Below are 15,838 nucleotides of genomic sequence, written 5' to 3' on the forward strand. Positions count from 1 at the left end.
GGCTTGCACCTGTAATCCCAGCACTTTGGGAGGCGGGCAGATCACCTGAGGTTGGGAACTCAAGATCAGCCTGACAAACATGGAGAAACCCTATCTCTATTAAAATACAAAATTAGCCTGGCATGGTGGGGGATGCCTGTAATCCCAGCTATTCGGGAGGCTGAGGCAGGAGAATCACCTGAACCCGGGAGGCAGGGGTTGCGGTGAGCCGAGATGGCGCCATTGCACTCCAGCCTGGGCAACAAGAACAAAATTCTGTCTCAAAAAAAAAAAAAAAACAGAGAGAGAGAAAGAGAATTCTACTCTCATTTTAGTGTCTCTATAAGTTTGACAACTAAAAGGACTTGCATCTCTCAGAAAGAAAGTTTTTCTTTTTTCTCAAATCTGAAAACCTGGATTCAGAATTTGAAGTTGCAGTTTTAGGTCCTGAATGGATGGAGTAGCAGCAGGTGTTCCCTGCACATTTGTGGGCATTTTAACAAGAGGAAGAAAAAGGAAGTAGAGATTCTCATGTGTACATATCTACTCAATGCACACATGTTACTGTGACTGGGTTTCTGGGCCCCATGGTCTGTGAGTCAGTTTCAGATCTGAAGATACAAGAGTCACTGAAAAAGGTAAAACGGTTGTTTGCTGCCCTGTGAAGTTTGTAGAATTCTGATCTAGCCTCTCTAAAAGTTACTGTGGAGGACTATAGATACCAAATTGGCAGAGAAACAATTCTGCCTGCATATTTAGGGGACAGCATGCACTTTGCAGCACAATTGTGAGTTGAATGATAGCCTGAGAGGGAAAGTTTCCTCTAGCTTAAAGCTTGGGTGGCACCTTATATTTTTGTAACATGTCTGATAATTCTAGAGTTTTTGTGAAACATAAAAGGCAAATTTTCTTCAGCCCTGGAGAAACTCCACAATAATAGAACAGACATAAAACTGTTGTATTACACAATTAAACCTGAACGTGACATGCATCACAGTCAGTCTGCTTAAGAGACTGCAAAGACAAAAGGATGGTCACCTTAATTAGTTAACAAGTAGAAAAATTTATAGCACCATGTCATACATAGTTCTTCCTAAATTCACCTGGTAATTGAAAAGGCTAGCCATGTAGGCTAATCAGTTATGTTCAATGACAAAATAAACTTTTCATATCTTCATGAAAGGAGGTAATTTTGCAACTTGAAGCCAGGTGCCTGCTGAAGGTAGGCTCTCAATCTCCTACAAAAATGGTTGAATAGGGTGCTATCTTTTTGGCTATTTATATTTTAAAGCAATGGCTCTCTATTCCCTGAGCACTGGGGCTATTCCTCTCCCACTTGCACTCTCCTGTTAGCTGGTGTCCTCTCTTGACCCCTACCATCTGCCATTGAGGCAGAGCTCACAGCTGAAAGCTCACATCTTACATAAACCACAACTGCCACAGCAGCACTCCAGTGTCACCTCAGAGAGGGAAGCCTGAGCTGCAGGAGAAAAGCCTGCAGGCCTCCTGGGGAGAACTGCATCTTCACATTAATGGAAATTGGAACAGTAATTCAGCCTCAGTTTTTATTTACAATGGTGACAAGGAAAAACCACTGCTGGATTTCCAACATGAGTCCAGACAGAGATAGCTCCAAAAGTTCTCACTGTGACAGCCCACCTCTTTTACAGACACCAGGGAATACTTACAATGCAGACACCCAAAGCATTGGACAGAAAAACAGCTCTCAGTCTGAGCAAGATTATGCTGAGAGGAAAAAAGAAGTTAAAACCATCTTAGGTAAAAACTCAGTTTAGACATAAGATTGATCAAGTCAGCCAGAAAATACTATCTTAAAAAGAATTTCTCTCTCAACAAGCAAAATACACAACTACTCTCAGCACGAGAAACATGAGCATTATGAAGAAAAGGGGCATATTCTCAGCAGAATTTTAGAAGGTTTCTCTTCCATCTCTGCTGCTCTCTCATCTCCTAGCCATTGAATGGGGGTTCCATATTGAAATACATCTCACAATTTCCACCAGCACTTTTTGATGAAGATTTATAATCTGACTTTGTTCATATACTGGAATATATTTAAGCTTGCCACATAGCTAACTAAAGAGCTATTATGGTTTTTGGGTGGCCACATCATCTGTGTTTATTTGTCCTGTAATAGCAGCATTCCGATTTAGTGAAATGAAAGACACTATTAACAGGCCAGGCACGGTGGCTCACATCTGTAATCCCAGCACTTTGGGAGGCCGAGGTGGGTAGATCATTTGAGGTCAGGAGTTGGAGACCAGCCTGGCCAACATGGTGAAACTCCATCTCTACTAAAAATACAAAAATGAGCTGGGCATGGTGGTGGGCACCTGTAATCTCAGCTATTCAGGAGGCTGAGGCAGGAGAATCGCTTGAACCCAGAAGACAGAGGTTGCAGTGAGCCGAGATTGTGCCATTGCACTCCAGCCTGGGCGACAGAGCAAGGATCTGACTCAAAATAAAAAAAAAAAAAAAAGAAAAAGAAAACAAAAGTCAGAGATAACACAAATAAATGGAAAACCATTTTATGCTCATAGGTAGAAAAGATCAAAATCATTAAAATGGCCACACTACCCAAAAACAGAACAGATTTAATGCTATTCTTACCAAACTACCAAAAACATTTTTAACAGAACTATAAAAAACTATTTTAAAATTCATATGGAACCATAAAAGAGCCTGAGTAGCCAAGGCAATCCTAAGCAAATAGAACAAAGCTGGAGGCATTACATTACCTGACTTCAAACTATGCAACAGGGCTACAGTAACCAAAGCCACATAATACTGGTACAAGAAACAGACTTATAGAACAATGCAACAGAATAGAGAGCCCAGAAATAATGCCACAGACCTAAAACCATCTGATCTTTGACAAAACTAATAAGAGGAATGTGGGAAGAAATCCCTGTTTAATAAATGGTACTGGGAAACCACCTAGCAGTATGTAGAAAATTGAAACTGGACCCCTTCCTTACATCATATACAAAAATCAACTCAAGATGAATTAAAGCCTTAAATGTAAAACTTGAAATTATAAGAAACCCTTGAAGATAACCTAGAAAATACCATTTTACACATGGGAACTAACTAAGATTTTATGACGAAATTACCAAAAGCAATTGCAACAGAAGTAAAAACTGACAAATGGGACCTAATTATATTAAATATCTTCTTCACAGCAAGGAAATCATCAACAGAGTAAACACACAACCTACAGAATAAAAGAAAATATTTGCAAACTATGCTTTTGACAAAGGTCTAGTATCTAGAATCCATAAAAAACTGAAGTTTACAAGAAACAAACGACCTCCTTAAAAAGTAAACAAAACGCAGCCAGGCGCGGTGGCTCATGCCTGTAATCCCAGCACTCTGGGAGGCTGAGGCGGGTGGATCACCTGAGGTCAGGAGTTCGAGACCAGCCTGGCCAACAGGGTGAAACTCAGTCTTTACTAAAAACACAATTAGCTGGGCGTGGTGGTGGGCACCTGTAATCTCAGCTTCTCGAGAGGCTGAGGTAGGAGAATCTCTTGAACCCGGGAGGCGGAGGTTGCAGTGTGCCGAGATTGTGCCACTGCACTCGAGCCTAGGCAACAAGAGTGAAACTCCACCTCAAAAACAAAACAAAACATAACAAAAACCTAGTAGACAAAAGGCTAAGAGTAAGATTAAAGGCTCACGCCTGTAATCCCAGCATCTTGGGAGGCCAAGGAGGGAAGATCACTTGAGATCAGGAGTTTGAGACCAGCCTGGCCAACATGGTTAAACCTCATCTCTACTAAAAATAAAAAAATTAGCTGGGTGTGGTGGCGGGCGCCTGTAATTCCATCCACTCAGGAGGCTGAGGCAGGAGAATCACTTGAACCCAGGAGGCGAAGGTTGTAGTGTGCTGAGATTATGCCACTGCGCTTTAGCTTGGGTGAGAGTGTGGCTTCGTCTCAATTAAAAAAAAAAAAAAAAAGTAAACAAAAAACATGAGCAAACTTTTTCCAAAATAAGATATATATATGGCTAACAAGCCTATGAAAAAAATACTCATCACTACAGAAAAGCAAAGAAAAACCACAATGATATACCATCTCATATCAGTCAAAATGGCTATTACTACAAAGTCAAAAAATAACAGATGCTGGCAGTTGCAGAGAAAAGCGTAGGCGCTGCTGCTAGGAGTGTAAATTAGTTCAACCATTGTGAAAAGCAGTGTGGCGATTCCTCAGAGAACTAAAAGCAGAATTACCATTTGACCCAGCAACCTCATAATTGGGTATATACCCAAAGAAATAAAAATTATTCTGTCATAAAGACACATGCACATGCATGTTCACTGAAGCACTATTCACAATAGCAAAGACATGGAATCAACCTAAATGCCTATCAATGGTAAACTGGATAAAGAAAATATGGTACAGGTAAGGTTTGGTGGCTCATGCCTGTAGTTCCAGCACTCTGGGAGGCTGAGGCAGGTAAATTGCCTGAGCTCAGGAGTTCAAGACCACCCTAAACAACATGGCAAAACCCTATCTCAACAAAAAATACAGGAAGAAAAATTAGCTGGGCTTGGTGGCACACACCTGTAGTCCCAGCTAGTTAGGGGGCTGAGGTAGAAGAACTGCTTGAGCCTGGGAATTTGAGGCTGCAATAAGCCGAGATCATGTCACTGTACTCCAGCCTGGGTGACAGAGACCCATTTTCAAAAAATAAAATAAAGTATTTAGTAAAAACAAAACATGGTATATAAACATCATGGAATACTGCATTGCCATAAAAAGTGAACAAGACTATGTCATTTGCAGCAACATAGATGGAGCTGGAGACCATTATCCTTAGAAAACTAATGCAGAAAGAGAAAACCAAATGCATGCTCTCATTTATTAGTAAGAGCTAAATAATGAGAACACAAAGAGGGGAACAACACACACCCTTCTAGTTAAGGGTGGAGGACAAAGAGGATCAGAAAAATAATACCTGTGTGGTGCTGTGCTTAATACCTCAGTGACAAAATAGTCTGCACACCAACCCCCCGACACAATTTCCTCTATGTAACAAACCTGCACATGTACTCCTGAATCAAAAATAAAAGTTAAAACAAAAAAACTCTATGGGTGAAAGAGAGTGCAATGCAGGTGGAAGGACTGGTTTGTGCTACAGATAGTGGCCCAGGTACGGCTCTACTCTGATTAATTTTTGGGTTCATGCTGGCAGATGATATTATGAACAGGTTGTCCAGAACCTCATGTTGGTGGAAAAAACATGTTGCTGCTGCAGATTCAGTGTCTGGGGTTGGGATATGCCAGGAGACTTGTAGACACTTGAGTGAGATTTGGCAGGAAACACTAGGATCAAAAATGCTGTAGTGAAATTCCTGAGGGTGGTACCTAGTTCTAAGAGGGGTGTGGATAAGCCAGTGTCCAGTGGATATGCTTGTAAGAAGGTGGGAATCCTGTGATGGCAGCAGTGGAAAAAGGCGGTCTGTTCGCATATTCTCACTCATAGGTGGGAATTGAATAATGGGAACACTTGGACACAGGGTGGGGAACATCACACACCAGGGCCTGTCGTGGGGTGGGGGGAGCGGGGAGGGATAGCATTAGGAGAAATACCTAACGTAAATGATGAGTTAATGGGTGCAGCACACCAACATGGCACATGTATACATATGTAGCAAACCTGCATGTTGTGCACATGTATCCTAGAACTTAAATAAAAAAAAAAAAGAAAAAGGCAGTCTGTTATTAGAACTTTTTTCCTCTTTTTTATCCTCTCTCACCCTGGGAGGAGACCTGAAATCACAGGGTAATGGGCAGTGTGATGGCCTGTGTACAGAAAAGCAGAGCCTCCCATTCCTAGACACCCAGAGATCCATTCCAGACCAGGCCTCTGTGATACCTCTCAGCTGGAACCAAATTTGTAGAGTTTGCTAAACACCAAGCAATTCTCCAACACCAACTCACTGTCTGACATCTGAATTCTGACACCACCCAGAGTCAGCACACACCCTGATTCAGGGCTCAGTCTCACAACATTGTTCTTACTGAAAAAGCCAGTCACAAACCCCATGGGCCCATCTTTGCTTCTGAGCTACTGTTTAAAAACTGGGGACTCTCATAACATTCCTCAAATTCAATAATTTTATAGAGCTAGTCACAGAACTCAGGAAAACACTGTAGTTACATTTATCAGTTTATTAGAAAAGATACAATCCAGGAAAAGTCAAATGGAAGAAATGTATAGGACAAAGAAAAGATGTGGGGAGGCTGAGCACGGTGGCTCACACCTGTAATCCCAGCACTTTGGGAGGCCAAGGTGGGCGATCACCTGAGGTTGTGAGTTCAAGACCGGCCTGAACAACATGAAGAAACCTCGTCTCTACTAAAAATACAAAAAAATTAGCTGGGCGTGGTGGTGCATGCCTGTAATCCCAGCTACCCAGGAGGCTGAGGCAGGAGAATCGCTCCAACCCAGGAAGTGGAGATTGTGGTGAGCCAAGATTGTGCCATTGCACTCAAGCCTAGGCAACAAGAGCAAAACTCTATCTCAAAAAAAAAAGAAAGAAAGAAAAGAGGTGGGGAAAGATAAAGCATATAGATAATCCTGGTAAATAGCTGTGATTAATAAAATTCTCTATGCTTTGTGTGCTCCAGGAACAGTTTCTGGAAAGAAACACCCTTCCCATTATGACTTCGATGGTGCTCTCTTTTCTTACCTATCACATAGCCAGACACAGACTCTGCACATTGTCTCCTTTTTCTCATTAAAAAATAAATAAATAAATCGGGCCGGGCGCGGTAGCTCACGCGTGTAATCCTAGCACTTTGGGAGGCTGAGGCAGGCGGATCAAAAGGTCAGGAGTTCGAGACCAGCCTGGCCAATATGGTGAAACACGCTCTCTACTAAAAACACAAAAATTAGCCAGGCATGATGGCAGATGCCTGTAGTCCCAGCTCCTCAGGAGGCTAAGGCAGGAGAATAGCTTGAACCCGGGAGGCGGAGGTTGCAGTTGAGTCAAGATCACACCACTGCACTCCAGCCTCGGCAACAGAGTGAGACTCTGTCTCAAAAAATAATAATAATAAAAATAAATAAATAAATCAGCTGAATTTGTTTTCAGTGGTCAACCTAAAATATTTCTTAATCAAACATTACTTATTTCAACAGGCTTCTGAACTTTGAGCTACCCTCAGTCTGAGTCAACATACAACCTTATTTTTATGTAGTTCCTAAGTACATGATGACTTCACGGTAAAACATTCTCTGATCTAAAATCTCCTTCTTTCACCCTCCATTCGCCATCCCCTCAGACCTCCTCTCTAATATTGTTTGCTCTTCCATATGAAACAAGGCCCTTGTCTGCCTAAACTTAGCAATCCTTAAAGATCTTATAGTTGGTACTTCCTCCTGTTGCAATACCCTTTTGGAATTCAATTCTTTTTTCGACATAAATCTAACTTCATTTTATTTTACAAAGTCTAGAAACTATCTCAAAACAATAAAAATTTCATCTTCGGTAAGACCCTCCCAATCCCCTTTCATCTTAACCTTAACTGCGTCTGCCTGTGGGTCCCTGGCTTTCCAGGGCTCTGTGGCTTCCCTCAGGATAAAGTCTCCTTCCATGACTGGGGTGAGCAGGCTGGGATATCTGCAGAGAAGACACCCCAGAAAAAACTAACTGATCCTTTAATAACCTCCTTTTGCAGGCTCAGTATTAGCCTTAGCTTAGAGTCACTGGGCTCAGGCTTTAATTTTCATGTCAGAGTTATTCCCTTGGTTTTTGAAAGTAAGTGTTCGAAAAATTCAGCGCAATTACTCTAACACAGTGTTCATATAAGGGAAGGAAATTTTAAGGTGCTTACACTTTATATCTCAATAAGAGAAACAAAAGTATCTATTCTTTTCAGACAATAAATGTATTATTTTACTATTTCCATTAAAAATCATGTAGTAGGCCAGGCGTGGTGGCTCACGCCTGTAATCCCAGCACTTTGGGAGGCTGAGGCGGGCAGATCACCTGAGGTTGGGAGTTCAAGACCAGTATGGCCAACATGGAGAAACCCCCATCTCTACTAAAAATACAAAATTAGCGGCGTGGCGGCACATATCTGTAATCCCAGCTACTCGGGAGGCTGAGGCAGGAGAATCACTTGAACCCGGGAGGCAGAGGTTACAGTGAGCCGAGATCGTGCCATTGCACTCCAGCCTGGGCAACAAGAATGAAACTCTGTTTCAAAAAAAAAAAAAAAATCATGTAGCAAACAATTAGTCATATGGAAACATTTCTAGAAGGTACAAAGTTTCAGCATGAAACTCAGATAGCAATGTAATAGGATACAGAATAGAGATAGTCACTGTTACAAATTTACCCTGCAAAAGGAGGAACTGATGTTTTCATGGATCTAAGGAACTCACCAATTACCACCTTTTCTTGTGGCAATATGTGCATTTTCTGAAGCCAAAATGGAAGAGAGATTTTCCCTATTTTTCTTCCTTGGTAGCATTCGAAAAGTCAAGCCTTGAAATTCTGTTTAAAATCACCCAACCATAAAAAACACACCAGAAAAAATTCCTAAAGTCATTCTGGGAAAAAGGTAAATGAAAATTTTTAACAAATGGAATATACAATTCATTAATTTTATTCTGAAACCCATCTCTTTTTTGCCCTTGGTTAAGTATTTTCTTACCTTTCAATCCCTACTAACAAAATGCAATTTACAGTTAAAAAACTGAGGCCAAAATAAGTGAACAAATCTTTTCAAGGTACAGATGTGTCTGATTCATGTGTCAAGTCAGGCCATACAATCACTTAAGAGATTCTCCCACCCCATTCTCCTCACTTAAGTGCCCAATAACCCCTTCTCAGGAGACTCTGAACTATGCCCCAGTGAGTGTCCCAGGTAAGAACTTTTCAAGTTCTTACACCATCTCATTGGGGTCACTTTTTTGTTGTTGTTGTTGTTTGGGACACTATTTTTGATTTCACAGATTCTCACTATTTTTCTTTCACTATTTTTTCATTATATTTCACTATTGTTCTGCTCCCTTAAAGAATGCAGGGGGCAGAAATTATTTCAGTGTTTTCCCCGCAATACCAGCATCTGATTGGCTGACCAGCAATGTGTCTTCAAAAAATGGAAGCTGGGTTGGGTGAAGACAATCTTAATGTCTCAAGGGTTAGCTTTTCAAAGGAAGAATATACCAGGAGAGACCTTTCAACCCCAGGGCATCCGCCTGCTTCGTTGAAAGGCTACACTCCATACCTCAGGTTGTCCTACAGGAGAAAATGACCAGGAGCTGATAGTCACTAGACCTCTAGCAGACATAGCCATGGGGAGTATTTTAGCTAATTCCCAGACAGTACTGAAACCCAGGACCAGGGAAAAAACTGAAGAATGGCTGAAAACACATCATAAAGTTTCCAAAGGAAAACCTTTACCCCAAAACATTCTGCTAAAATCTGTGGAGCAAGGAGGAAAAAAAAAAGCGGCACAAAGATTTTTTACAACACAGTGTAAGGGGATTATTTTTTGCTTTCTTCTCATAGGAAATATTCACAAACAGAAAACAAATATTATGAAAAGTGCCATCCAATGCTTTGTTAAAAAATAATTAAAATACAGTATCAAAATGTACACTAAGGACAAATAGTAATGTGAATCAGTGAGGGAAAATTGACATTATGAACTGGAAGTTTAGTATTTTATTGCAAGCCAGAGTTAGGCCGCAGGAATTGGGGTTTGGGAGTAGACATAATACTCTGCTTGAGATACCTGTAAAAAATGGAGGGGAAAATCAGTCATCTGAGGAGTGTGAAAATAATTAAAAATAATTAAGTGGCAGGCAAATACACTGAGGTGGCTCTAATGCCTGATATCTACTTTTTTTTTTTTTCTTTTTTTTTTAAGACAGTTTCGGTCTTGTTGCCCAGAATGGAGTGCAATGGCGCGATCTCGGCTCACCGCAACCTCCGTCTCCCGGGTTCAAGCAATTCTCCTGCCTCAGCCCCACGAGTAGCTAGGATTACAGGTACAGGCATGTGCCACCACACCTGGCTAATTTTTGTATTTTTAGTAGAGATGGGGTTTCTCCATGTTGGTCAGGCTGGTCTTGAACTCCCGACCTCAGGTGATCCGCCTGCCTCGGCCTCCCAAAGTGCTGGGATTACAGGCATGAGCCACCGCACCCGGCCTTTTTTTTTTTTTTTTTTTTTTTTTAATATGAGAGGGAGTCTCCCTCTGTTGCCCAGGCTGGTGTGCAGTGGCGCAATCTCGGCTCACAGCAACCTCTGCCTCCCGGGTTCAAGCGATTATCTGCCTCAGCCTCCCGAGAAGCTGGGATTACAGGCATCTGCCACACTCCCGGCTAATTTTTGTATTTTTATTAGAGACGGAGTTTTACCATGTTGGCCAGGCTGGTCTAGAACTCCTGACTTCGTGATTCACCCGCCTCGGCCTCCCAAAGTGCTGGGATTACAGGTGTAAGCCACTGAGCCAGGCCTGATAATCTACTTTTTAAAAAACCTAATTCGGCCGGACGCGGTGGCTCATGTCTGTGATCCCAGCACTTTGGGAGGCGGAGGAGGGCAGATCACCTGACGTCGGGAGTTCGAGACCAGCCTGACCAAAACGGAGAAACCTCGTCTCTACTAAAAACACAAAAGTTAGCCGGGTGTGGTGGCGGATGCCTGTAATCCCAGCTACTCAGAAGGCTGAGGCAGGAGAATCGCTTGAACCTGGGAGGCGGAGGTTGCGTTGAGCCGAGATCGCGCCACTGCACTCCAGCCTGGGCAACAAGAACAAAACTCCGTCTCAAAAAAAGAAAGAAAAAAATATTAATAATTCAAGTGCTTTTTTTTGTAAATTACTACATTGGGGGAAACAAAATTCAGGCTTAACCAACTATAAACTACAATTAACCTCTGATTATATAAACGGGAAATTTCCATTTTGATTGTACAAATTAAGAATCTACGTAACTGTACATAACCCGTTACTGAATTTGGTTTTCTTCATTATGCACCTTATAAAACTCTTTCCGTCAAATCCCTTCCATAGACCATAAACTACAAACCACAGCTGGGTGCTCTGCCATTTTTGAATCACTCTTTGATTAAATTCTTTATTACTTTAGTGATGACTGCCATCAATTTTTAATAGGAGAAAAGAGGGACTGGAAACCTCACTGGACCAAAGCTCTTCCCATTCATGAACCGGCACCCGGAGCCAGGATTCTCCCCTGACGCCCCTCCCGTGGTCCCTGCACAATCTGTGAGAGAGGAGGCGCTGCGGATGCAGAGCGGCCCAGAGAGGGATCCAGGCCAGGGCATAGTCACAGTGCAGGAAGGAGACAGGTCGCCCGGGGTCCCGCAGTCAGCGCAGCCGCCATCTTATGGCTGAAGGAGACTGAGGCCGAGCTGGGCAAGAGCTCGGGGCGCAGACTGTGGAGCTCACTGCGGGGAGGCCTGAGTCCCGCCACAGCCACTTCCCACCGGTTCCAGTCAGCCCCTTCCCCTTCTCAGGATGTCGGATCCGGCACTCTCACCATTTCTAGGCTTCCAGGGGGTCCTGGCGTCCTAGCTGTGGAGCTCCAAATACCTACAGGTCACAGGGCCACAGAGGCTAAGGACACAGAGCAGTGAAAACGAGATCCGGAGCTCCAGCTGGAACCAGAAACAACGGCCCCGCCACATCCCACAAGCCGCCCTTTCCGCTCCAGCTGAGTGCCTGATTGGACGGTTCCCAGCCCAGAGTCCCTGATTGGATAATGTTTAAATCCCCGCCTCCTCAGGCCCTGAGTGACAGAAGATGTGATCTGATGCTGAGCTGAATGAAGAGTGACGGGCCGGGCGCGGTGGCTCACGCGTGTAATCCCAGCACTTTGGGTGGCCGAGGCGGGTGGATCACCAGAGGTCAGGAGTTGGAGACCAGCCTGGCCAACATGGCAAAACCCGGTCTCTACTAAAAATAAAAATTAGGCTGGCATGGTGGCGGGCGCCTGTAATCCCAGCTACTCCGGAGGCTGAGGCACGAGAATTGCTTAAACTCAGGAGGTGGAGGTTGCAGTGAGCCGAGATCGCGCCACTGCACTCCAGCCTGGATGACAGAGCGAGATTCTGTCACGAAAAAAAGAAAAGAAAAGAAAGAAAAGGATGACAGTCTAGGCTGCAGCCTTTTCAGGCAGGGCTTCCTTCCTGAGCTGAGCCAGGCCAACCCCAGAGGGTATTTGCATTTAACCTTTTGTATAAGGTCACATTCTTTTATAAATAATATATTATATGGTTATTCACAAATGAAAAGAATATAACAATTATCTAAAATTTTCAGAGTTTATGACCTTCCTGGCTTCTGGTTTTTTTATCAGATTGCCTGAGGTTTTAAAAAGAAGGCAATCCTCTGAAATAAAATTGTATTTTAAATTTTCTAGTAGCCAAACTTTAAAAATTTAAAAAAAAAACAGGTGGAATTTATTGTAGCAATTCAATTAACGCAATATATCCAAAATATCATTTTAATACGTAAGCAAAATGTAAATTATAAATGAAGTGTAGATATTTTTTGGAACTTCATCTTTGAAACTAACTCTGTATTTTACCTTTCCAGCACATCACAGTTCAGACCAGCCACATTCCAGGCACTCAGTCGCCACACATGGCCAGTAGCTGCCACATTGAAGTGCAGCTCTGACGTTAGGAGAGGGAAGGGCCTGAACAAACCTTTTCTGCCAAAGATGGAAAAAGAGCCTTTCCCTACCAACATCTCTCTTCAGCTCTGAGGGAGGAACAGATAGTAGCCATAAATAAAGCACAGGACAGCAGGAAAAAACAACCACAGGTAGACTACTGCTGGCCACCTGTTGCCTACCTTTATTCCAGAGATCAGAAGGTGAACTAAGGATGGTAAGGCCACAGGAGAAGAAATCTCTGTGTCTTCAAATCTGTGCACAGTCTTGACCTCCAATGTTTAGATATGAAGAAAATAGATTAAATGAAAACTTACTTTTCTATTTGTCCTTGGCCCTAATGGTCAGGCTGTGGTTATCTGTTTTCTCCTGTGGTATGGGGGACTGTGTGAGTATAGGCACCAATTACATGCATACATGTCCACATACATTTCTGCATTACCCAGCATTCTCTTACGAGGCCTCTAACTTTAAATCAGGGGAAAAATCAGTACCTATAGGGTGCCCACTGTTAGAAGAGTACTAGTAATCAACTTGTCAGTGAATCCTGACATACTATCTGCACTGGGTGCATGTATTAATTAGCTATTGCAGCACAACAAATCATTCAAAACTTATTTGCTCATAATTGAGATGGTCAGCTGTTTAGGCTGGGCTCAGTGAGGCTGTTCTTTTTGTCTCAGCTGAGCTCCTCCAGACATGTATCTTCAGCTGTTTGTTGAATAGGCAGCTGTGCTTCTGCGGATGAGCTTCTGCTTCTGGGGCTGTCAACAGGGGCACCTTGCTTCTCCTCCCCGTGGTATCTTATCTTCCAGCTGGCTAACATGGGCTTTATTCATGGAGATGGCAGCGTTCTGAAAGAAAAACAGAAGGATTCAAGACCTTTTGAGCCTACGCCCCAAACTAGTACATTGTCATGTTCACAGGTTTCTACTGCCCTGAGTGAATAAGGCCAGCAAAATCTAGGGTTTGGAAAACATCCTGGATCTTGATGGAAACAGCTTTAAAAGCACCTACAATGGGCATGGATACAGGAAAAACTAGAAATTGCTACCATTTTTGAAGTCAGTATCATTCTGCCTTTGTTTGTTTGTTTGTTTTGCATATGTGGTTTATAGAACTCTTTCACATCAAGAATCTTGTCCAAAGACACACAGCTACTAAGTGGCTGGGCTGAGACTCAGGATCAACTCTGTCAGACTCCAAACCCATGCACCTCCATAGATGACACTACTAAAGTAGCTGCCCTAGACCCTTGAAGTGTCCTGGAGGGTGACACTTCCACAGTAGAAGCCAGATTCCTTTTATTTTATTTTTTATTAATCTATTTCACTTCTTTTGAGACAGGGTCTCGCTCTGTCACCCAGGCTGGAATGCAGTAGTGCAATCTCGGCTCACTGTAACATCCTCCTCCCAAGTTCAAGTAATTCTCCTGCTGCAGCCTTTCAAGTAGCTGGGATTTCAGGTGCTTGCCACCACACCTGACTCATTTTTGTATTTGTAGTAGAGACGGGGTTTCAGCATGTTGGCCAGGCTGGTTTCAAGCTCCTGACCTTAAGTAATCTGCCTGCCTTGGTCTCCCAAGGTTCTGGGATTACTAACATGAGCCCAGCCTACATTCCTTTTACATTTGTGCCAATATACTACTGTTTATCATTGGGAATAATCCTCTCAAGAATTTGCAGAAGTGCACAGTGGCTCACACCTGTAATCCTAGCATTTTGGGAGGCTAATGTGGAAGAATTACATGAGCTCAAGAGTTCAAGTGCAGCCTGGGTAACATAGTAAGAACCTGTCTTCACAAAAAAAAATTTAAAAATTAGCCGGACATGGTGGTACATGCCTGTAGCCCCAGCTACTCAGGTGGCAGAGGCAGAAGGATCGCTTCACCCTGGAAGGTCAAGCTACAGGGAGCCATGTTTGGATACACCACTGCACTCCAGCCTGGGTGATAGAGTAAGACGTTGTCTCAAAAAAAAAAAAAAAAAAAAAAGAATTTGCCGAAGCATTTTAAAAAGACATAGGATACTGGCCGGGCATGGTGACTCAAGCCTGTAATCCCTGCACTTTGGGAGGCCGAGGTGGATGGATCACCTGAGGTCAGGAATTCAAGACCAACCTGGCCAACATGATGAAACCCTGTCTCTACTAAAAACACAAAAAATTAGCCAGGCGTGGTGGTGGGCGCCTGTAATCCAGCTCCTCAGGAGGCTGAGGCAGAAGAATCGCTTGAACCCAGGAGGCGGAGGTTGCAGTGAGCCGAGATTGCGCCATTGCACTCCAGCCCAGGCAACAAGAGCGAAACCGCATCTCAAAAAATATAAAAAAAGACAGAATACTTTGTGTTTGTAGCTGATGGATAAGTTTAGAAAATCAAAGCCCAACAACAGATTATTTTTCATCATAGAAAAATTTTGAAAACTTTTAAAAGAAAAATACTTTAGAAAAATTAAATTTAAAAGAGTTTAAATGGGCAAAGAATGATTTGCAAATTGGGCAGCCTGTGGAGCCAGAGTAGGCTCAGAGAGACTGCAGCATAGCCACATGGTGGAAAAAGATTTATGGACAGAAAAAGCAAAGTGACATACAGAAAATGGGGATGAGATACAGAAACAGCCAGATTGATTACAGCTTGAGATTTGCCTTACTCGAACATGGTTTAAACAGCTGATGTTGTTTTATTGCCAAAAACACAGTAGTTGGTAGAAGAGTGGGTCACAGTCTATTTACATATCCAGTTAGGTTTCAGTTTACTATGTACAGAAAACCTATTGACAAAAATTAAACAGAAAAGACGGCAGCTTTAGGCTATAACTGATTTAACAATTTCTCCCTTTTGGTCATCTTCTCAATTTTGAGAGATAGACCAAAACTTTAGACATTGATATTACTCTGTCACCATCAAAAGTGTACTTATTTAGTCTCAAATCCCACTGTGAAATAGCAGAACTGTGGGTTTTGTAAAGCGAAAACAAGGACTTCAGGTTATTATTATTACTATTATTATTGTTGTTATTTTTTTTGAGACAGAGTTTTGCTCTTGTTGCTCAGGCTAGAGTGCAATGGCATGATCTTGGCTCACCGCAACCTCTGCCTCCCAGGTTCAAGCGATTCTCCTGCCTCAGCCTCCTGAGTAGCTGAGATTACAGGCATGCACCACCATGGCCGG

At 42.8% G+C, this 15,838-nt stretch overlaps 1 protein-coding gene across 1 annotated transcript in view; it reads right to left on the reverse strand.

Moving 5' to 3' along the window:
* The window catches only part of LOC103783565 (zinc finger protein 99), a 33,713-nt gene extending 21,512 nt beyond the window's left edge, over positions 1-12,201 (reverse strand). Inside the window, exon 1 of the mRNA XM_055104397.2 lies at positions 11,533-12,201. Within this exon, the coding sequence (XP_054960372.2) occupies positions 11,533-11,535 (3 nt within the window). The 5' untranslated portion in view covers positions 11,536-12,201. The remainder of the gene's footprint in view (positions 1-11,532) is intronic.
* Between the last annotated feature and the right edge of the window lie 3,637 nt (positions 12,202-15,838).

Source organism: Pan paniscus, chromosome 20 (assembly GCF_029289425.2).
Source record: "Pan paniscus chromosome 20, NHGRI_mPanPan1-v2.0_pri, whole genome shotgun sequence".
NCBI classification, from domain to species: Eukaryota; Metazoa; Chordata; class Mammalia; order Primates; family Hominidae; genus Pan; species Pan paniscus.